Source organism: Balaenoptera ricei, chromosome 1 (assembly GCF_028023285.1).
Source record: "Balaenoptera ricei isolate mBalRic1 chromosome 1, mBalRic1.hap2, whole genome shotgun sequence".
NCBI lineage: Eukaryota > Metazoa > Chordata > Mammalia > Artiodactyla > Balaenopteridae > Balaenoptera > Balaenoptera ricei.
This window is the reverse complement of record NC_082639.1, coordinates 48205678-48228410: the sequence shown is the minus strand read 5'-3', so window position 1 is coordinate 48228410 and position 22733 is coordinate 48205678. Positions and strand designations below refer to the sequence as shown.

The window sequence follows — 22733 nt, the reverse complement described above, 5'->3', positions numbered from 1 at the left end:
GTAGATTATAGATCTCCTGAAAAGTCCTGAGGGAGAATACATTTGATGGGTTTTATGCCTTTTGCGTGGTGAGAGCCAGGCATCCTTGAAGAGGGAGAGGCGCTGATCTGGTGAAGGGTAGCTGCTGCCGAAACTGCTACTGCCACTGCTGTATTGTCATTTCTAAAGCTGCTGGAGATGCAGCGTCCTCAGAGGAGCGGGGCAGACACTGGCCTTGGTGCCGTGGCTCAGACAATGAGAAGATGGCATTGCTTAGCTGGTTGTTTTGGCTCACAGGTGATCCAGGCAATTGTCTAATCCCAACATTCTCATCTCGCATCTAAAGGACTACACTTACTTCCTGATGAGCTTCCTGGCCTCTGGTTTCTTTCCTTGCCTCTGCGCCCCACACACAACATCCCTCCACTGGCTGACAGCCCAGAGCAAAGGTGGAGGAGCACGTGCTTGATGGACTGCATTCACACCCTGGCCAGCCTGCCAGCTCTGTGACCCGCAAGGCTCAGCCTCGCAGAGACTCTGTTTCCTCATCTGTAAAATGGGACTCAGAAAACAAATCTTAGGGGCTTCCCTGGTGGCGCAGTGGTTGAGAATCTGCCTGCCAATGCAGGAGACACGGGTTCGAGCCCTGGTCTGGGAGGATCCCACATGCCACGGAGCAACTGGGCCCGTGAGCCACAATTACTGAGCCTGCGCGTCTGGAGCCTGTGCTCCGCAACAAGAGAGGCCGCGATAGTGAGAGGCCCGCGCACCGCGATGAAGAGTGGCCCCCGCTTGCCACAACTGGAGAAAGCCCTCGCGCAGAAACGAAGACCCAACACAGCCATAAAATTAAAAAAAAAATTCACTTATGCTGACTCCTGTCCCTTCCCTTCTAAAAAAAAAAAAAAGAAAGAAAACAAATCTTAGAGGTCCTTGTTAAGATTAGATAAAGTACGCAGATAGACCTTACAGTGGTGCCCTTTTGTTACGCACCCCGCGTAATGACTCCTCCGCTCTCAGGAATTCTCAGCCTTGGCTGCATTGGAATTGCCTGGGAAGCTTTTATTTATTTATTTATTGACGTATAGTTGACTTACAATGTTGTGTTAGTTTCAAGTATGCAGCAAAGTGATTCAGTTTTATATACGCACACACACATATATTCTTTTTCAGATTCTTTTCCATGACAGGTTATTACAAGGTACTGAATATAGTAAACTACTGATCTCTGGCTCTCATCTCCAGAAATTCGGATTGAATTGGTATGGGGTGCAGCCTCTGGACATCAGCGTTTTTAAAGCTGCCCAGGTGATTCTCATGCGCAACCTAGGCTGAGAACTACCACTTTTAGATCAAGCTTGAATGTCTTCTGTAAACTGTCCACTTGGCCTGGCCAATCCGCCTCTCATCGCTTCCTAGGATGTAACTACTGCTCCACAGTAAATAATGAATGGAAATTAATTATTCATGGAAATTAAAAAGTAAATTAATGACAGGATGAGAAGGAATATGGGAGTCTTTTCCTTCTTTCAGATAGATCTAAAGAGTTCAGAAACAAACTTCTAAACTGTAAGCTTTAAATAATAATAGTAACAATAAGAGTGATGCTAATAATTTTGCATGTGACAGGTATTGTGCTAAGTATTTTATATAACTTATTTTATTCCCACACCCTATTCCAACACATATACACCTACATACACCCCTAATATTCTTTCTGAGGTTCAAACTTTGTGACATGCTGTTTTTCTATCTAAAGTTCTCTTCCCTCTCTGCCTAGTTCAAAAATCCCTCAAGGTCTAGGTCAACCCCCATTCTGTATATTTAATACAGACAAAGAAAGGTAAATCTCTCTTCCACCTGGCCTCCTTTGGCACTTATTTCGTGTGCCACGTATTTTGGCATTAACTCAGCAATTCACTTCCTGTGTCCCTAAAACTGCTTCTAATTGTTTCATGTGTGCGTGCGTGTGTGCATGTGTGTGTGTGTGTGTGTGTGTGTGTGTGTATGTCTCATTATCGCCCCAAAAAGATTGAGGATTCTGGAAGGATAGGGAGTGTTGACTGATACACATATATCAGTCAACCTATGTTTCTTATACCAACTGGGACCGCAGATTCCACCTTCAAGGAGCTCACGATCTATAGGGGAAACCTATGGGTCAACAGAAAAGTCAGTGCAACACACACATTCTCTGAGGCCTGATTGGGGTGCTGTGGGGACACTGAGGCAGGCTGATGTGACTGGCTCTCCCACAGGTGGGCCCGGGCACGTGAACTGGTCGGCCCCCCCAGATCCACATTCTACTCTGGGAGGCTGACGAAGAGGGACCGTATTTTTGAACTGACTCTTGAGTTCATTCCCTCACTTCTTGCACAGATGCTTGTTAATTCCCTCCGATTCAAGGCACAGCCCTCACCTCTGGGGACGCAGTGCTGCCCTCCAGATTACCGTCCATGGGGAGACAGGTCATAAATAGTCACAGGAGGTGTGGGACCCAATATATAATTACTAATCACGAAAAAGGCAATGAAGGAAAAGAATAGTGTGCTGTGAGCCCGTTATTAGTGTGCCAGTTATTTAATTGGGAGAAAGGTGATATTTGTGATAAGAACTCAAGCAAACAAGAGAGATTCATTGAAGGAATACGAGAATATGTTGAGTCCCAGTGAAGGAAAATTGAAGGAACCCAAGTCAATCTTTAATTTTTCTCCTTGTTTCAGTATGTCTGCTTATCTTACAAACTAATAATCGTTTTCTACAAATGAGCAAATATTGTTATCAAATAACTGAGATCGTTCTCATGGTACTTTGTTTTGTTGGCTACTGATAGTTTCAAGAGCGTCTGCCTGCCTTATGCCTCTACCATCCTATAAGTTCCTCTAAGACATGAATCGAGATTTCTTCTTTTTTTTCTTTCTTTCTTTTATTTATTTATTTTTCAGTTGATCCAAAGTACTGTGAGCCATTAACGCTCAACACCCAGTTGTGACTGACTGAGTTTTGCGGGTAATAGAACAGTTGGTTGTTGATGGCACGGCCTGGTCCAGGACAAAGAAAAAGTCCATGTTGATTGGCATCTTCTGTCAGCTGAGTGAAGTCGGTTGGTATCCAGCGGTCACGGCAGGCAGTGACATCCGCTGCCTCAGCTGCAGCCTGGGCCCAGAGCCCTCAGCATGCCTGGGTTTGCACTCTGTGACCCGGACACGAGGTGCCTCCGTTCTGGGGTGCAGGATTGTTACACTCTCTCCTCCTTTCCCGGCTGCCCGATTTGCAAGCAGACCATGAGCTCCAGCAGCCCCAGTGACCATCCGCCTTGGCTCCTGCATGGATAATTTCCCAGGGGACAAGGAGGTTAGCGTACAAGCGGCAGCTTGGATGGTTGAGTGAGGCCCATCCCGCTGCCCTAGAGTGGTCTGCAGTCTCTCCTTGGGGAAATGCCTCCGTGTAGCCAACCCAGACCTCTGTGCTCACTGCCTTGCACTTAATTTGAAACTCTGGATGGAGTGAGAAGAGGCCACTGGGAGCCCATCTCATGAAATTGGAACCTGCGGTTCCACGGAAGATGGATAGCAGAGAGAGGCAGGGAGGCGCGCGTCTCTGGAAGAATGACGCTGAGCCAGTGGAGGATGTGCAGACAGGGAACTCGCCCCAGCTGGAGCTTCACAAAGGCCAGCCAGACACCCCTATGGAAAGGATAGCTGGGCTTTTAAATGAAGGTTTGCAAATCAACCCCACTCAGACTCCAACGATGGGGCCACGGTGGGTGACAGATTCTCTGCACAGAGTATCAGAACACATGCACTGACCATGGGCTGTCTCTAGAAATCCAGTTTATACAATCCCTCTAGCCTGGGGCTGCTGCCTCCTACTGACTCTGTGCCTTTGGACCATCCCATCTCCTCTCTCAGCCTGAGTTTTCACCTCTGTAAAGGAAAAGGGTGGACTGATCCGGTAGGGTTTTCCATCATTATTTTTTTCATTACTGTTTTTTTTTTTTTTTTCTTAAATGAAATCTTATATGGGCCCCAGCATGGAAGTCAGATGAAAGTGAAGCTGTTCTATTTGAAGCTGGGTGTCTATCAGGTTTGCCCTGCTCCTCTGGGGCAGCCCCTAGGAGACCCCAAGCTTCCTCAGATCTCAGTGTGAATATCATTGGATTAGATTATCTTCAAGTCCCTTCCAGCTCTGTCATTACACTCCCTGGTGGGGCAGCCACAGAACGGTTCTCTATTTCTCCCACCTCTGTGGCTCGGTCCCTACAGGCAAAGATTTGCGGGGAAAATCCCTCGGGACCTACGACAATGGGTCTCCATGGTGGCCGACTCCCCCGCCTTAGACTTCCTTGCCAGATCGATCTCTGTCTGGCTGAAAGTTTAGTCTGATAGCCCCAAGGCCACCCGAGGTCCATACCCCTCGGGCATGGAACAAGGTTAATGGAACACCCGGGAGCTGCCTGAAGCTGACAGAATGTAATCATGCAGGAGAAATGGGACTGTGCGGAGGACCCAGCCCTCTGCGCCCTGCCACCCCGCCTTGATCACTGTCATTGTGTCCCCCTTCTCCAGTGCCCATCATGTGTACATGTGACTCAGCATGGCCACCACCAAGCCCAGCACTGGATCATTGGAGAGGCATCTCTAGGTAGTCCACACTCCCTGTTCACTTTGCTCTATGCTCTGTGAACAGGGATCCAAGCAAGTCACTGGCTCTGAGGGCCCTTGACATGCTCTAATTCTAATTACCCAGGCAGAGCTCATGTCTGTCCCTTTAAGCCAGGTCAGCCCAATAACTGTGACCTGGGCCGTACCCTCCCTCTCCACTCCCCAAACTGATAATCAGTGCAATCATCTCAGACCCTCTACCCCCATCCCCCAAATTTCCAGACTCTTAGGATGTAAATTAGTAGAATGTAACAGTTAAGAGCTTGGGTCCTAACATCAGACCACCTGGGTCCAAATCCTGGCTTTGACACTCCCCAGCTAGATGACTCAGCGAGTTATCTCGCCTTCTTTCTGCCCCCATGTCCTCATCTGTGAATTGGGGAGATAATAGTATTGATATTTATCTCATCACATTCTTGGGGGAATAAAGGAGTTCGTGCACATAAAGTGTTGCAATAGTGCCTGGTACAGAATTTGTTGTTCTTTCTGTTCATTGACCTTTGGTCCCTCTGGAAAGTTGCCTGGCCAATGAGGCAAATGGGGGCTGAAACCCAGTCCAAACTCTGCTTGAAAAGTCAAGAAATCCCTGGGTCTGGAGCTGGGCAGTATCAACCCCGAGTGGTTTTCTTTGTTCCTCCCAATTTACCCACCTAACAGGCAGTTCCTTTTTTCAATTCACATGAGGAAACTGTACCAGGCTTGGCCCTGGTCATTGTTCTGCTTGGTTTTTGTTCTCTGCATCCTCCTTCATAAGGACTCTGGAATTCACTCACCATCCTGGCTCACCCCTTTCAGAATTCCTCCTACAGGATACCAGGCAGCTTTCTGGGACCCAATTTGTACTCCCTTCAGCTCACAAAGGAGGGATTTAGATGTGGCACCAACCCAGGACAGATCTTCTACCAATAGGGCTCTATCTTCTTCTTACTTATTAGAATTGAGCTTGCCACACAAGTTAGCTAGTTTAATCCTCAACACAACCTGTGATGTAGGTACTGGTATCATCCCCATTTTACAGGGGATGCCCACCCAACATGCCAATTGGCAGCACTGGGATGTGAAGGCCTATTTGACACCAGAGCTATGCTATCCTGCCTCCCATTTAGAACGACTCTCCCAATGAGAAAATTGTAACCCACCGTCATCTCATTTTAAAACCAGGCTCCTATCCCATCTCCACTGTACTTCAGCAGTTTGTTTTCCAGACTTTTTTTTTCCTTTACATTTTCTTCATTGCAGTTGCCAAATGAGATTGATTTATACATTGATTTGGTAGCCCATATTTCTGCCATCATTCTATGTACCAAGTGTGCATGGAAAATTGGAAGCTTAGGGATTAGAACATGCATAGAGATTCTTGGAGCTCAAAGGGAAACATAGATGAGAAAGACAGGCCCCAGAAGGAAGTAATAATTAACCGGTATCTCAGTAAGTTAGTGAAATAGCTGAGATTCACACCCAGGTCTCTAGACTTCTTCATCTATAAGGGACATGGATTTCTAACCCTCGTTTGAGAACCTTCTTTTCTGATACCAGTTGGTTTGTGCTGCAGCTTAATATGTTTAAACGTTGAAACATTAAGCTTTATGTTACTTGCCCCAACCTTGTTTTTAGTCATGACTCCTTGTGCTATAATGACAACTTACTTATCCCTTGTAGTGGGTTGAATTGTGTCCCCCAAAAGATAGGTTGAAGTTCCAACTCCATTACCTGTGAATTTTACCTTATTTGGATATAGGATCTTTGGAGATAGATAAACTCAAGTTAAGATGATGTCATGCTGGATTAGGATAGGTCCTAATCCAATGACTAGTATTTTTATAAGAGAGAAAACAGAGACGTAGAGTGGAGAACACCATGTGAAGACAGAGGCAGAGATTGGAATGGTGCAGCTACAAGCCGAGAAATGCCGGGCATTGCTGACTCGTGCCAGAGGCTAGGAGAGAGAACAGATTCTCCCACAGAGCCTCCAGAAGAAAGCAACCTAGCCAGTACACCTGGATTTGGGATTTCTAATCTCCAAAAGTGTGAGACAATAAAGTTCCATTGCTTTAAGCCACCCAGCTTTTGGTAATTTGTTATGGCAGCCCTAGGAAACTAATACATCCCTCCAGAAATGAATCCTGTTGTCCATATACACCCTGGTAAAAAACAGTCCTCATCTGAGAGGGTCCTAATGGCAAGGAGAAAGCATAAAAACCAGTAAATGTAGGGGGTCAGCCATAAAGCTCAGAATGTGTGTTCCTAGAGCAGTGGGCAAGAGGGCATAGAACAGAGAGGCTGGGAACCCCAAGGGTCCTTTCTGTGCTGGCCCCTCTAAGCCGAGATAGGCTAGAACCTGAGTGAGGATGCACGGGTCTTACCCTCTGCCTCCATTTGCTCACAGGCAAGGCCATGGCGACCCAGGGGGCACTGACATGTGCAGCTGGTACCATCGAGGATGGGCTTCCCATTGTTGAAGCAGGGCCCACAGCGGCAGGCATTGAATTCCATCAGGTACTGGTCCAAGGCTCGCCGCAGGTTCTGGCGCTTGGTCTCCAGAGGCCCCAGGTTCGTGTGCCGCAGTAGCTCATGGATGGGCTGCAACTGTGGGCACAAAAAGAACAGAGAGCCCCTCCCTGGGCTCTGTCCAGCTTCCCAGAGCCCAAGAACTGGCCTTCAAGCTTCTGGAAGGCCTGCTACATGCCAGGCACAGAGCCAGACACTCAACTTTATCCAGTTGTATTGTATCCTGGCAGCCACTCTGTGGAGCGAGTACGAAATCCCCCAACCCATGGATGAAGAAGCAGAGGCTCAAAAGTGTTTGAGTGACCAGCTCAGGACCACACAGTGGACCATGCTGAACACCAACCTACTTAACTTTGAAACCTGTGGTCCCAGAGGAAGACAAGAGCCCAGAAGCTATCTGTGCCAACTCATCCACCCCGCTCCAGCACTTTTAGGAATCAGGAAGCGTATAAAGTATTCATATGTTTGTGTGCGTGTGTGTGTCTTTTATTGTCAACCTTCATCGCAGGAATTAACAAAGTCCTTAACGCAGTTGTGTTGCCACTGCTGAGCACCGCCCCTAATGGTGTGAATGTGGTGTTTGCCTGTGCGTATTTGAGGGTGTTGGGGGGATGATGGTGGTGGAGTCATTCACATATGCCCATTCTAGGCAGGACTGTAGTCTAGGGTTTCTTAACCTTGGCACTATTGCATTTCCTGCTGGACAATTCTTTGTTGACAGGGGCAGGCTGGCCTGCGCATTGTAGGGTGTTTAGCAACATTGCTGGCCTCTACGCACTAGATGCCAGTAGCACCTTCTAGTCATGAAAACCAAAACTGTCTCCTGACATTGCCAGATGTCCCCTGGGGCGGGGGGATGGGGGAGTCAACCCCTGGTTGGGAAGTAGTAGATGTAGCAAAGAGCATTGACTCTGGAGCTAGAAAATCTGGCTTCAGATCCCAGCTCTGTAACTTCTAGCTGTGTGATCTCTGTCCCATTACAGGTGAAGACTTCCTTCCTCATCTGTAAAGTGAGAACAATAGTCCTACACTCCAGGTTTATTGTGAGGATTAAAGTTGAGAGATGGGGAAGGCCTGTCACATAGTCAAAGCTAAATAAATGCTGCTCACTTCCCAGCTGTGTGGCCCAGAACTCGTAATTGCCCCCCCCCAAGCCTGAGCCCTGTTATCTATAAAATGGGAATAATAACCTACTTCTTAGAATTCACATGAGGATCTAAAGAAGTAATGAATGTGAGATACCACTGCAAAGAGGAAGAACAGTATAAAATAAAGCACCATTTTTATTAGTTAGAGTGATGATAGTAAAAAAAAAAAAAAGCCTACATTTTTCAAATTGCATGTATATATGGTTATCTTCAGCATGCTTATAAAGCTATATATTTTAACACATAACCATAAAATGAAATCCCTTTTCTAGATCTCTCATTTTACAGGAGAGTAACCTGAGGCTCTGAGAGGGGAGGGATTTGCCAAGGTCACAGAGCCATTCAGAGACGGGACTGAGCCCCACTGGAGCAAACTCACTTCTCAAGAATCAGAGGTCAGTAGGGCACTCGCCATGCTTTGAATGGGTTCCTGGAAATGTGTACAGAAAGACCCGTGGCAAACAAACCTTGACCTGTGGCCAGGGGCTGTGCCTGAGGTCACCAGGCTGGTCATGTCAGGACTGGCTGGGCCCCCAGCCAAGGGGAGAAGACCATTACTGGAAGTTCAGGGGATTTGGCCCCCTTGTTAGGAAATCAGTACAGAAAGGGCTGCCCCGGTTAAAGATGACTCTTAGTTCCAGAGAAGTTCCAGAGAAGAAGTTCCATCGGGCAACTTCCCTTTGACCTTCCAGTGGAGGTCAGCACTCAGACCCCCATCTCTCCTTTCTCTTCCCCAAATCCTCATGAAGAGGATTGGGAAGGGCCGTGAAACTTAAAGAGGGAAGAGGGATGGAGAAATGACTCTTAAAATGTTAGAGCTTGAAAAGATATTGGCAACGGTCTTATTCCCATTTTACAAATGAGAGGAAAGATTCAGAGAAGGCAAGTAGTATGATATCAGCACACTATAACATAACATATAACATATAATAATATATACCATAACAGCATCATCACATAGCATGATTCCTATGTTCACTCAATCTAAGCACCTGCCATAAATAGGCATTGCTAAGCTCTGGAATAGGCAAATGAATAAGACTCCACTCTGAGCGCCAGGTTCCAAATAACTCCCTAACTGGCTTCCTCTCCGTGGCCATAGTCTGTCTGTCTGTCTGTCTCTCTCTCCTTCATCCTTCATACCTCTGTGAGCATTTTCCTTTCAAAGAACAGCTCTATCTGTGTCACTCCCCTGCTCTATGACCCGCCAACAGCCTCATGTTTCGAATCCAACCTTCCAGGGGGCATCATGGGTTGCGAAGAGATCATGAACGTTAGCGTCAGTCAGTCTTGGCTCCAGTTGGGCTGTGCCATTTCCCAGCTCTGAGATTTGGCCAGCTAACTCAACCTCCACAAACCTGCTTCCTCAACTGACATTTACTGAGTACTCACTTCTCTCTCCCTAACCTTGGGATGTAACATTTTATTATCCCCATATTACAGAGCAGAAAACGGGGGCTCAGAAAATGAAGTAACCCATCCAAGCTCACACATCAGAAAGGTGGCTGACCCATGAGCCAAACTATATCTTTTTCACCCCATACCCAGGCTCTCTTTCCCAAAAGACAGAATTGGGTCTCCTCCAAATCACGAATGTCAGTCTTCCCCTTGGAAGTTTTGCTCAAGGCAAACAAAGAGCTCACCTCTTGACCATGAAAGTTTATATGTTATTCCTGATAGCAATTTTACAGTTTTGCCCAAATCACTAATAGCCTGATGATAGCAATTTTTAGACCCTATGTGAATTACAGGTGCGTGAAAATGGTCCCTTATTTATTGGAGAAGAAATGCAATCAGAGTTAATCCATCTGACCTCTTTCTTCATAGAGAAGACGGTGTTATAATAGATTTTTACGTTTAACTGTTGGTATATATTTTAAGAGAAGGAATGTATCCACACCTGGGATTTTTAACTATCTATAGAAAATGAGCAAGGTCAGGGAAAATGGACAGGAAAACAATACTATTTTACTTAAAAGCCCAAAATATAACTCTTTTTTCTAATGAACTACCCTTGCATGTGAATTGAATAGTGTGACAATACTGGTAGAACAATCCACTTCCTTTGCAGTTTGAATACAATTTTACTTCCTTTGTGGGGTTAGAGATTTAAGGCAAGCTTTCTCAACTTTGGCACTATTGACACTAGGGGCCAGATGTTTCTTTGCTGTGGGCGGCTGTCCTGTGGATTAGGGGGTGTTTAGGAGCATCCCTGGCCTCTACCCACTAGATGCCAGTAGCATCTTCTCAGTTGTGACGATCAAAAATGTCTTCAGACATTGCCAGATGTCTCCTAGGGGAGCAAAATTGACCCCGGTGGCTGGGAACCATGGCTTTAAGGCAGGTGCTAGGATAGAGGGAAGAGAAAACTGGACATTAAGTCCAAAGGTCTGGGATCCAGGTACTGCCACATATGAGCTCTGTGACCTGAAACAATTCACTTGATGACTTGGAGCCTCAGTTTCCTAATTTTTCAATGGGGAGAATCCCATCTGTGCCAGAGGTCATTGTGATGAGATCACGTAGAGCAGGGGCAGCAAACTATAGCTAGAAATCATACTCAGCCCACGGCTTGTTTCTGTATGGCCTTTGAGCTAAGAATGATTTTTACATTTTTACAAGATTATAGAAAAAAAAAAAAGTAGAAGAAGAAGAACTTGTATGAAAGGGACTGTATGTGGCCCACAAAGCCTAAAATATTTACTCTCTGGTCCTTTACAGAAAAAGTTTACCAACCTCCAACTTAACAGATGTGATTTTTAAAGTCTTTTATGTATGTGAGTTATTATTTCTATAAGGTGGCTTAATCCTGAAGAAATTCTGGGGCTACGAGTGTAAAACTAGGCCCTGACCGGATAGTAAGCTTGTGATCCCAGCTCTCCTGTGGCCTGAGTCTAGAGTCACGTATCCCTGTAGTCAGACGGGGAAGGCCACCAGCTCAGTGTGCCGTTACATTTAATCTTGTTCTCTGATGGGCTTATAATAAGAAATATGAAATGATCTGGTCTGCTTCACTTTCATTCCTCGTGAACGTAGAGTTTCTTCAACTGCAAAAAGACTTACCTCAAAATCAATAACAGCAGGATTATACTTTAATGACCTCCCCCAGGAACGGTACGTAATGATGCTCCTGTCTTGTGTCAAGCCACCTCCCCAGCCAGAGCTGCCACCTTGCACCAGAGAAATGATGTCTTCCACACCCACTGTCTTCTTGTCACCGACTGCCATCGAGAGAATAACCACATTAGCTCATTTCCTAAAATGCCAAGCTCTGCTAATGAGATTTGGAACAGAGTTTAAGTGCTCTCCTTAGAGCTGTCTCCCATTCTTCTACCTTGCTCGGTTAACTAGCAGGGCAAGGCAGAAAAGAAGCACCAAGACTTGGAAATAGACCCATCCTTTGGATTAGAGCAGACACTGGGAAGACAGCCCAACCCAACATGGAGGAGGGAGAAGATGGGAAAATGGATGATGATTCATTCATTCATTTATTCAGATATTTATGTCAAATGTTTACTTGGTGCCTGCTATTTGCCAGATAAGTTCAATCAAATATTGTAAGTGCTATGACAGATTTCTCTTTCAGTAGGGGTGCAGAGAAACATGTGGTCAGATCTATAGTAGCAGTGGGGAGGTGGTCAGGAAAAAAGGTGAGTTATCTAGAAGAATGGATAAATCTTGGCAGGTAAGTGGAAGGAGGAGGGAAGGGCATCAGAGAGAAGGATTTGACCTAAGGCCCTGAGACATTAGTAGCCCAATGCAATGTGAGTAACTTGAACCTCATGTACTGATCCATTGTACTATAAACTATTTTGTCATCCCTGCATCCTCTGTGTCTCCCACCTGGAAAAAATTACTCAATACAGGTTGAATGAATGAATGAATACATGAACACTCGTAGTGACCTGTGTGGGAGATGTTAGAAAATATTCTTGTACAGTCTTTCTCTAATAATTATTCTTTGAGCTTGGACTTGGTAACCACATTTTTCTCTCTCAGCAAACTTGTTTCCTCCCTCTGGACTGTACCTCATGGGACTTTATCTCAACAGTTGGCTTTCCAGGTTCCATCTGCACATTCCTTTCATCTCAGCTCTTACTTAGATCTTTGTCTAGCGCTTGAAATCTAGAAGGGTGCACCATACGAAGTCAAGTATTTCTAAGGTGATCTCAGCCCATGCAGAATTCAAACTAAGGCCACTACAGGTCATTGGTTTGGGGTGTTCAGCAGATATGCAGTATGACCATTGACTGAAATGGAATCAGTTGGTGGTGGTGGGGGAATAGTGTACATGCCCCGATTTTGTGTCCAAGGGAAAATCTGGCTTCTCTTTTTGGGAAGCCCATTACTAAATACTTGCCCATTTTGCCACCTCCAAATTTTTTACAAGCTTCTCCTGATAAACGTCCTCCAATTTGTGTTGTATCTGTATAGTCATAGTCGATGCCAAAAGAGATTCCAAAGCATGTCTTGATATCATTGCTGGTAACACCTGCAATAGGGGGTAGAGAAACATAGAATGCTGAGATGCTGAAAGACCGTAAATACGGTACAACCAGCTCATGGTAGTAGCTCACAGCTCACTAGCTCACAGTAGTAAAAGCTAGCTTCTGTTTTGCAGTCTAAAAGATCTGGGTTGAAATCCCAGTTCTTTAACCCAGTTTCAGTGTTCTCTTCTCTCTGGTTCCAGTGCAAATATTCTTGAAACGAGAAGGAATATGTATTGCACACACTAGTTGGTCAAAAGTGCTTGTTCCCTTTCCTTTGCACATTCTCCACGGAGCCTCCTTGAGACAGTGATTCTATCTCATCCATCTCCATATACCCCTGTGCCTAGCACAGTGCCTGGCCCAAGATTGGCACCAATTTTGCATTTGTTGCCCCTTCCTCTCTCCTTTTTCACCAGCTTTCTAAAGTCTACTCAAGCTCCAATTCAAATATCATTTCTTCCATGAAGCATTTTTGGATCAGAACACTTCCCTGTTTCTTCAGAGCTACGCATGTGCTTTGTTTAGGTCTGACTGATCATATGTGTCCCAATTCTTTTTGCCGAGGTCCTCTTTGCACCCCAGAGAGGCCAGAGTGCTGTCAGAAGATGGATAGATCTCCCTGGGGAGGCTGCTTGACTTCTGGCCCCATGAGAACTGTGAGGCCCACATTAATTTTCTCTGTCTCCATCTGAGGAGTTGCTGAGGAATCTGCATTTTGCAGATGAGGAACATAATTCTCAAAGGAATAACAGCATTTTCCCCCGATCCCACAGCCTGTAGGTGAACAGAGCTAGGTTTCCTACCCTTGGTCAGCTGGCAAGATAAGGGTAGCAAAGCAGACTGGAGCAAGATATTGACCATTGCTGCAGAGGTCAGCTCCCTCTGTAGCTAAAGTTTTCTGAAGGTTGTGAACTGGAGTTTGCATTGGCAACATGTCATTACTTTTCACTGCAACTATACAATAATTATGACCAGTCAGTGTCTTATTCTGGCAACAACAAAGGAAAAATAATTTAGGTTGTAATTCAGTTAAGCTAAGGATTAGATTCAATATTTTTAAGGGAGTATCAGGCAGCAAGTTTACCTGCCGGCCTTCGCATGAAACTGCAGACTCTATGGGGTCAAGGACTGGCATCTTATTCACCACTCTCTTGTCGGCCTAGCAGCACAATGTCTGCCATGGGGGCGGAGCTCAGTGAGTATTCTCAGAATAAATGATTGATGAATGAAAAAAGATGGGTGAATAAATGAATGCCAAGAGTCCTTTGGTAAGGGCTTCTAATGGAAAGAATCTTACAAGTCAGGAATCCTGAATTTAAATCCCAGCCACTCAGATGAATGGATAGAGAAATTATTATAGATATAATTATATATATGTATATATAATTTTTATATGTAATTTTAATATATATTATTATATATAATATATAAATAAAATAGATAATAATTATATATAATAAATATATAATTATTATATATAAAATTGTGTGTATATATGTATGTACTCTCTATATATCCCACATATATACCCTATATATATATTCCACATATATACCCTATATATATATATCACATATATATATCCCATTTATATATAAAATAATTATTCAGCCTTAAAACATAAAGAGATCCTGCCATTTGTGACAACATGGGTGAAACTTGAAGACATTATGCTAAGTGAAATAAGCCATACACAAAAAGGAAAAAAAACTGCCTGATCTTACTTATACGTGAACTCTACAAAAGTCAAATATATAGAAGCAGAGAGGAGAACGGTGGTTGCCCGGGGTGAGGAGGTGGGGGAAAAGGGGAGATGCTGCACGAACTTGTAGTCATGTAGGAGGAATAAGCCTAGAGATCTAATGTACAGCCTGATGTCTACAGCTGATATCAATAATATTGTATTGAATACTGGAAATTTGCAAATGGAGTAGATTGCAGGTACTCTCGTCATACACACGTAACTATGTGAGGAGAAGATATGTTAATTAGCTTGACTGTAATAGTCATTTCACTTTATATGTATCAAATCATCATGCTATATACCTTAAATACATACACATTTTATTTTTCTTAAAAAGTAAAACAAAACGCGTCCCAGGCCCTGACACCCTGTATGAGCTTAGAAAAGGCCCATGATCTCAGTGGGCCTCCGTTTCCCGTTTATGGAGAGAAAGGGTTGGACTTGCTCATCCTGAGACCCCTTTCGGCTGCAGCCCTCTGTGCCTCTGAGCACAGCAGTTTCTGAATAACTCCGAGCTGAGAGTGCCTGGGAGAATTGATGCTTTAAGCACCAGCACTCAGCGCCAAGCACAGAGTTTCTTCTGCCATTTCCGTTCAAGTACTTTTAATTTTTAATGTACTACTAATTGAGGAAGATTTAGCATATTTAATTGTTTTGATTAAAAAATGCTTCAACAGTGATAAACAAAAGTGGATGAAAGGAATTCACGGGCAGAAGCCAGAGTGATTACGTAGGTGAGTGGTGTAGTGCTGCCCAATTAAAGTGACGGGGCGGGCCGATTAGCGGGGGCTGGAGAATGCCTGTGGAGTGACTATGCTCATGAAGGGTCTGCAGACAGCCTGCCACGCGCTACTTGGAGAAGAGAGTTCCAGCTTGATTTCAGCAGCACGGCTTGACTGTAAAGAATCGCGTCCCGTGGACCCTGAAGGAGAGTACCAGCCAGCAAGGGGAGGTCTGTGACTTAAGAATCATACGACATGAGGGCTAAATTATCCTTAGTCACCTACCTCATACTTCTCATGTTTAGTTGTGTTGCCCTTGGTTCATAAAGATTAATTATCTTGCCCAAAACCACATAGCTAAAAAGAACAGTGGAGATGAGATTCAAACTCGTCTTTCTTGCTTAGAAGAATTAGCTAATTCTATTTATTGCATCAGACTAAATTCTGCTGAAAAATTTAGTAAGCATCTGCTATGTACCATCTCAGGCACACTGTGTGTTGGACAAGGTAGACACTGTGAGAATAAAACTAGTATGAATATGATGCATATCTAAATTACAAGGTTCTGGCCTTGAGAAGCTAGCAGGTGTGGGGCTATATAGTAAATGGAGACGGATTTGGATCCCAAGAGTTGCTTATTTCGTGGAAGACAATTTTTCCACGGATGGGGTGGGGGGATGGTTTTAGGATGATTCAAGTGCATTACCTTTATTGTGCACTTTAGTTCTATCATTATTACATTGTACTATATAATGAAATAATTAACACAACTCACCATAATGCTGACAGGAGGCGGAGCTCAGGCAGTAATGCTAGCGATGGGGAGCAGCTGTAAATACAGATGAAGCTTCACTCCCTCGCCCACCACTCACCTCCTGCTGTGCGGCCTGGTTCCTAACAGGCCATGGACCGGTACCAGGCCATGGCCCGGGAGTTGGGGATCCCCGGACTACAGGACCAGGTGGTGCTCTGCCAGGGCTCCACCCCATCCCATCAGCTCCTTAGATGTCAGCTTTGGACCAGCTCAAACTGGCGTTTGTTTTAGACTTTCGTGCTCAGTAAACAGGAGTTGATGTTTGCCGAACCTGGCTATGTATTGAGATCATCTGGAGGGCTTATTAAAAACACAGGTTCCTGAGCCCCACCTCTATCAATTCTGATTCTGTATTTCTGAGTAATCAGCAACCTGTATTTTAAATAAGTATCCCAGATGAAGCCTATGCAGTGCATCTGGGATGAGATACTGAGTACCACGGTCCTACAGAGAACCTCTGGTGGCCTGTCACAAAGCCGGCCTCCATACTATCCTAGTCAATGCCTTTGTCAATGCCTTGGATATGGACTTAGCAGCCACGCTCACCGTATCTACCCAGAGGAAGAAAAAGAATCAGGGTCCAAAAAGCCCTCAGAGGGCTGATGGACAGACAGACCAAGCATAGCAAGATGAGACTCAGTTGGAAAAGTTGTGACATCCTGTCCTGGGGATAAAATACCAAGTGCATGAGCACAGTAAGGAAGAGAGCCAGCTTAGCAGGAGAACAAGAGAAAAGGCCCAAGAGTTTTAGATCACTTTCAGCTCAGTAAGGCAATGAAGCCAGGTGAAAATTATACTCAATAAAGTAAAGGCGGGGATAATCTCATTCCCTCTGCGCAGGTTAGAGAAAGCCGGGACCTGGTGCCAAGTTCTGGGAGCCACACTTTTAAAAGGAAATAAGAAAACAGAACATTCATTGGACATCATCCAACCTTTGAAAGGAAGGAAATCCTGCCATGTGCAACAACGTGGATGAACCTGGCGGACATTATGCTAAGTGAAAGAAGCCAGTCACAGAAGGACAAATACTGCATGATCCCACTTAATATGAGGTATGTAAAGTAGTCAAACTCATGGAAGCAGAGCATAGAATTGTGGTTGCTTGGGGTTGGGAGAGGATGAGGAATTGCTAATCAACGGGCATCAAATCTCAACTACGCAAGATGAGTAAGTTCTGGAGATCTGCCAGAATATTGTCCCTATAGTGAAGGATTCGGTATTGTACCCTTAAACATGTGTTACAAGATTAGATCTCATGTTAAGTGTTTTTACCACAATAAGATTTAATAGAAGAAAATGGGGAATGATTGAATGAGAATGAGCATGAGGGTGAAGAAATTTAAAGCCAAATCCTTTTGGGAATATTTGAGGGGATGTAGGATGTTTACCTGAACAAGAAAGGAGAGGTTTCTCCTTAAGAGAGGTCAGTAGAATTAGATTCAGCTCTCCAGAGGGTTGTCTTGAGGAAGAGGAATTAGGCTTGTTTGTGTGGTCACAAGGGCAAGAACTAGGACCAAAAGGGCAGATGCTACAGGGAGATAGATTTAGGCTCAACCTAAGGTAAATCACCGCAACACTCAGAGGCCAAAGAGATAGGAGTTATTTCATGAGGCAGTGAGCTCCCCATATCTGGAGGGTCCCAAGCAGAAGCTAGCTGTTTGCCTGTGAGTAGAAGCGTTTGCAGAATTGACGAGATGTCTTTTAAGAGCTCCTCTAAAGCCAAGATTCTGAAACTTTAAGAAACACACCAGAACACCTGAGGAGCATTTGAGATAACTTGGGTACGTCCTTAATGATTTCTTATCGTGTTCCAGGTATCTGGGAAGTAAAGAGGGCTAAAGGGAGCGTTTGCTGTCAGTGAGCCTACAGCCCAGTGTGGAGACATGGACAGGTAAGCTGATAGTTCTTGTACTGTGTCATGAGGACTTTGAGGGAAGGCAGCAAGCTCGGGGCAGTCTTCCTTAGGGGTCAGAGGAAGGATACCAGAGGCAAGTGTGAAAGGATGAGTAGGGATTAGGCAGACAAAGTGGAGAACATTGAGAGCAAAGGGAGGCCACGTGAAGCCTTGTGTCCCCAGCAGCGAGTCTGCTCAGAAAGGCCAACATGGTCTGAACTCCAGAGTGGAAAGGAAGGAGATGCAAATCAGCCAAGGAAGTCCTGGGAGACCCTTGGGGTCCTTCCCACTCTAGTCTGGTCCCCAGAGGAGCTGCTGTGCCCACCTGGCAGGCCAGGAGCCCGGGGGACACGTCTCTGGCCACCATGTCTACTGCTTGTTTCACACCTGGTCTGGGCTGTGGTGCAGGTGTGAGAGCTGTCTTCACACCTCCGTGGAGATACTGCATCCACGTGGCTCTGAGGCAGAGCCAGGCAGCCTTATTTCTGAGGTGCCAGAATCAGCAAGTCTCTGTCATTCCTCAGATGACAAGCATCAGGTGGAAAACAGCAGGTGTAATGCATTATTTATCTCTGTGCAACAAACAGATGCCATTCACGTTGCTGTGATCTCTGTGCTATGTTGCTCTGCTATGTTGGTTGCCCTCAAAGACAACCTCAGAAGGGAAAGGAAGAATCATATAGCCTATTTCATGCCATAACATTGGAAAAGATGATTGTTTAATCTGTGACTGGATGAGCTGGGAAGTGTTGGCTAACTTCCCTGCCCCCTAGGTGCTTCTGTGTATCCATTAAAACGCATGCTTCTCCAGCTAGAGGGGTGGGATAGGGAGGGTGGGAGGGAGACTCAAGAGGGAGGGGATATGGGGCTATATGTATACATATAGCTGATTCACTTTGTTATACAGCAGAAACTAACACAGCACTGTAAAGCAATTATACTCCAATAAAAATGTTAAAAAAAAAATGCATGTTTTTTCCCAACCACCTGAGAATAATAGTACAAGTACCTCTGTGCCTTTGCATGTGCTGTTCCCTCTGACTAGAAAGTTCCCTTACCTCCTTCACTGAGTTTCTCCCACTCAGCTCTAGAAAACATTCCCTCATTCACAAGGGCCCTATATCTATGTCCCCGCAGTATCCCTGTGTGTCCTTCATGGTATCAGCATGCTTCCCTATAGCATAGTATTTAGCACACTATAGTAATTGTCAATTTCTTGGTCTGTTCTTCCAATTATCCTGCAAACTTATAAAGTCATCTCTTGGGTTTGCAAGGCTCAGCATGTAACAAGCCCCCAGAAGTGCTCAGGGATGGGCTGATTCCAACCCATCTAGACAATACCTCTAAAATGTTTTGAGAGTCACAGGTCTTCTTTTGGTTGACGATATAAATCATATCTTTGTAATATCTCATGCTTGATTAAGAGTTGATATTTTATAAAGCTCTTTCATCTGCATTATCTCATTGGAGGCTCACCATGGGGCTGGGAGGATTTACTCCTTTTGCAGGCAATCTGAGGTTGGAGAAGGCAGGAACTGTGGTGGTTAAGTGTGTGAACTCTGGAGCCAGAGTTCTACCCTTCACTGGGAGTGTGGCTTTGGATGAGTGATTGAACCTCTTTGTGCCTCATGTTCCCCATTTGAAAATGGAGATGAAAATGGTTTCTATACATGAGTCTCTAAAACTGGTGTCTGGTACAATTAAGTGTTCAACAAATCTTATTAGTTGTTGCTATGATTGTTAGGTAACTTGCCCAAAGTTCCATGACTAACAAGCCCAAGAATCGGGGCTTGATGCAAGGTGTGCCGTATCCAAACTCGGGGCCCGCTCCATCCATCTCATCAAGCCAGTCTTACTCTGCAGGAAACGGTTCATCATGGGCCATGAGTAGCAGTGGCCTCCCCAAACCCCTCATTCCACAAAGCAGCTCAGAAAAAGGAATCCATGCTCCCAATGGGCAATGCTGGGGCTGTGATCTCAGGTCTCCCTCCCCCTGATAAAGGGCTACCTTCAGGGACTCTGACCCACTAGATGATTTTGATCATGATGGGAGGCAGTAGTATAGCTGAGGGCCAGGCTCTGAAATGGAAACTGCCTGAGGTGGAAATTTCCATGCTCACTTTCTGTCTGAACCTCCCTGTATCACAGTTATCGCATCTATAACATGGGAATTTTAACACTGTCTACCTCATAGGGTTGCTCTGAGGGTTAAATGAGTTAATCCATGCCATGTACAGTGTTTAGGATAGTCCCTGGCTTGAAACTAGCAATAATGGTCAAGTATTACTATTATTACTGCTGCCAGAAATGCCACAGCATACCTAGACTGGGCTGTTGGTTCCTGATTCTGAACTGGAAAAATCGGAGAATACGGGAGGCTGAGGAGTTTGTGAACACCAATTTTCTTAGTCAACTTCTCTGCAGGATAAACTGTACTGTTAACTGAGAGGGAGTGAATGAAGAAGATGGAGGGAACATCCACATTATGTGCTGGGCAAAGATCTTCCAGGCATTATTTAATATTCACACATCATTCCACAGAAAGTACAATTATTCCCATTTTAGAGATGAGCAAATCAAGGCTTAGATAGTTTCAGTCACTTGCCCAAAATGATACAATAAGTAAATAGTAGAACGGGATTGAACCAAGGTCTGTGTCCAAAGCCCATTTTCTCCTTGCCACATTATATCACTTAGGGAGAGGGAGCTAAGGGTGGCCCTGGGAGTAATTTTGACATTATCACACCTTTTTCTCCTTTCAGGCTGAGGCTGTTTTCAGTGATAGAGGTGGAAAGTCAAAATCAGGACAAATTCAGGAGGATGGTGCTGAGAATCTCAGTTCCATGTGTATGCAAGTTACTTAAGGGGGGTGGGGAGAGAGCCAAGACACCAGGAATCTGTCAGTCAGTCAATACCATCCATCACCGTGAAGCCTGGTTGTCATGGTAACTGGGGATAAAGCCTGGAGCTTGTTAGAATCTAGTGCCTGTCTGTTCAGGATGATTGGTTGGTTAGCAGACACAGCAAAAGACCTTTTGGGCCAGCCCAGACTACTTAGCCATGAATATAAGACCCTTCACAATCAGGTTCCTGCCCACCTCACCATCCTCACTGTTCAGTCCAGCTGAGACTCTTTAGAAATCCACCCCTGATTCTTCAGAGTGTAAGAGAAGCTCCAGAGGAGGCCCAGCGCCTGTGGGTTTAGCTTCTGAACCAGCCCCGCGAGAAAGACACTGAGCCTCTACTGTGAGTCAGCCTCAGCCTGTGGACAAAACTCCAGACACACATCATTCACAAGATGCACTATGGCAACAGGCAGTTGTAATAGTGTGATATACATAGAGCTATGTCCTGGGTACACTGAAGTATTGGGTCGGCCAAAAAGTACGTTCGAGTTTTTCCACAAGATGTTATGGAAAAACCCGAACGAAATTTTTGGGCGACCCAATACCTAAGACAGGTTCCCAACCTGGAACTGGGGAGACAGAGAGACTGTCTGGAAAACCCTATCTGAGCAGAGACCAAAGATGAAGAAGCATTAGCCAGGTGAAGAAGAGAGGGGGAGGAGAGGGGGGCAGAGTTCTAGGTAGAAGGAACAGCAGCAAGAAGAAAGTGAGTATGATTAAGTCAAGGGACCAGCATTTAGCTCCGTACAGCCTAGCCCCGCAGTAAGCAGGGGGCTGGAGGGTAGAGCAGGACCAGCGCATGCTCTCTTGAATGCTGCGCATTTGTCCGGCGGCAGGGACCCTCCTGTCTCAATGTTCACCTTTGCATGCCTCCAGCAGCTTGCCCTTCTGCAGTTTGTCGTCCTCTCTGTGGCTCCCTGGAGGCCAACACTGACTCCATTTCCAGGTTACTGATATCAGCACTCGTCCTGCCATAACCCAACCACTGGATTGTTCTCATGCATGCACCGGCCTCAGGGGCAAGCCCTCTACAAAGAGTCTGGCCTTTGGGTGAATCACTCATCTCCTACTACTCACCCTCACCACTTGCTGCTTCAGCCACTCCCATGCAACTCTCTCCTCTTAGAAAGCTCCAGCTGCGTTCTCCACCAGGCAAGCTCCTACTCCTACTAACTTCAGAAGATCAGGTGTGAATGTCTCTGGAGTCTAGAAAATGGGAGGGGAAGAAAGGGTGGGTTGCTCCCTCCTTTGTGCTTCTACTGTATTTATTTCTAGTCAAGCATTCATCGCATTGTATTATTCTTAGCCCCCAACTGACTGCACATTTCTCCAGGGCGGGGATCTGTGTGTTTCACTCCTGTGTCCCTGGAGATTATGGGTTCTCTCTGAGTATTTACTAGATGAGTGGATGGATGGATGGATGGATGGGTGGAGATTAGATTATGAGAAGGGTTTTCCTCGGAGATTGTTTCCTGCCTGCTACTTTGGGTAAGAAGGGAAAATGCTCTGCTTAGGACCTTCCTGAAAGGGAATTATAAGCAAACAACATCAATAATATATAAATGTGATGGAATGTATGAAAAATTTGAGGGACTTAATTTATACACCCATCTCATCCCAATTACTCTCCATACACAGCTTGATCATCTGGGCTGCCTTTGTCTCATTCTACTAAAGGAATAGAAAACACATAGCTCAGGGGCCCTTAATCCCTGCTCAGACCCTTTAGGAATCCACCCCTGAGTCTCCAGAGTGTAAGGAAAGCTCCAGAGGATGCCCAGGATTGATGGGCTTGGATTCTGAATTACCCCAGCCAGAAAGATACTGAGGCTGTACCATGGGTCAGCCTCTGCCTCGGATAGAC

General features: G+C 45.3%; 1 protein-coding gene across 1 annotated transcript in view; it reads right to left on the bottom strand.

The window, feature by feature from the left end:
• Positions 1 to 3150: 3150 nt before the first annotated feature.
• The window catches only part of C8A (complement C8 alpha chain), a 64513-nt gene continuing 44930 nt past the window's right edge, over positions 3151 to 22733 (bottom strand). Inside the window, exons 8-11 of the mRNA XM_059898764.1 lie at positions 12649 to 12791; positions 11363 to 11509; positions 7007 to 7229; positions 3151 to 3302 (exon numbers count right to left, since the gene is read on the bottom strand). Of these exons, the coding sequence (XP_059754747.1) occupies positions 3151 to 3302; positions 7007 to 7229; positions 11363 to 11509; positions 12649 to 12791 (665 nt within the window). The remainder of the gene's footprint in view (positions 3303 to 7006; positions 7230 to 11362; positions 11510 to 12648; positions 12792 to 22733) is intronic.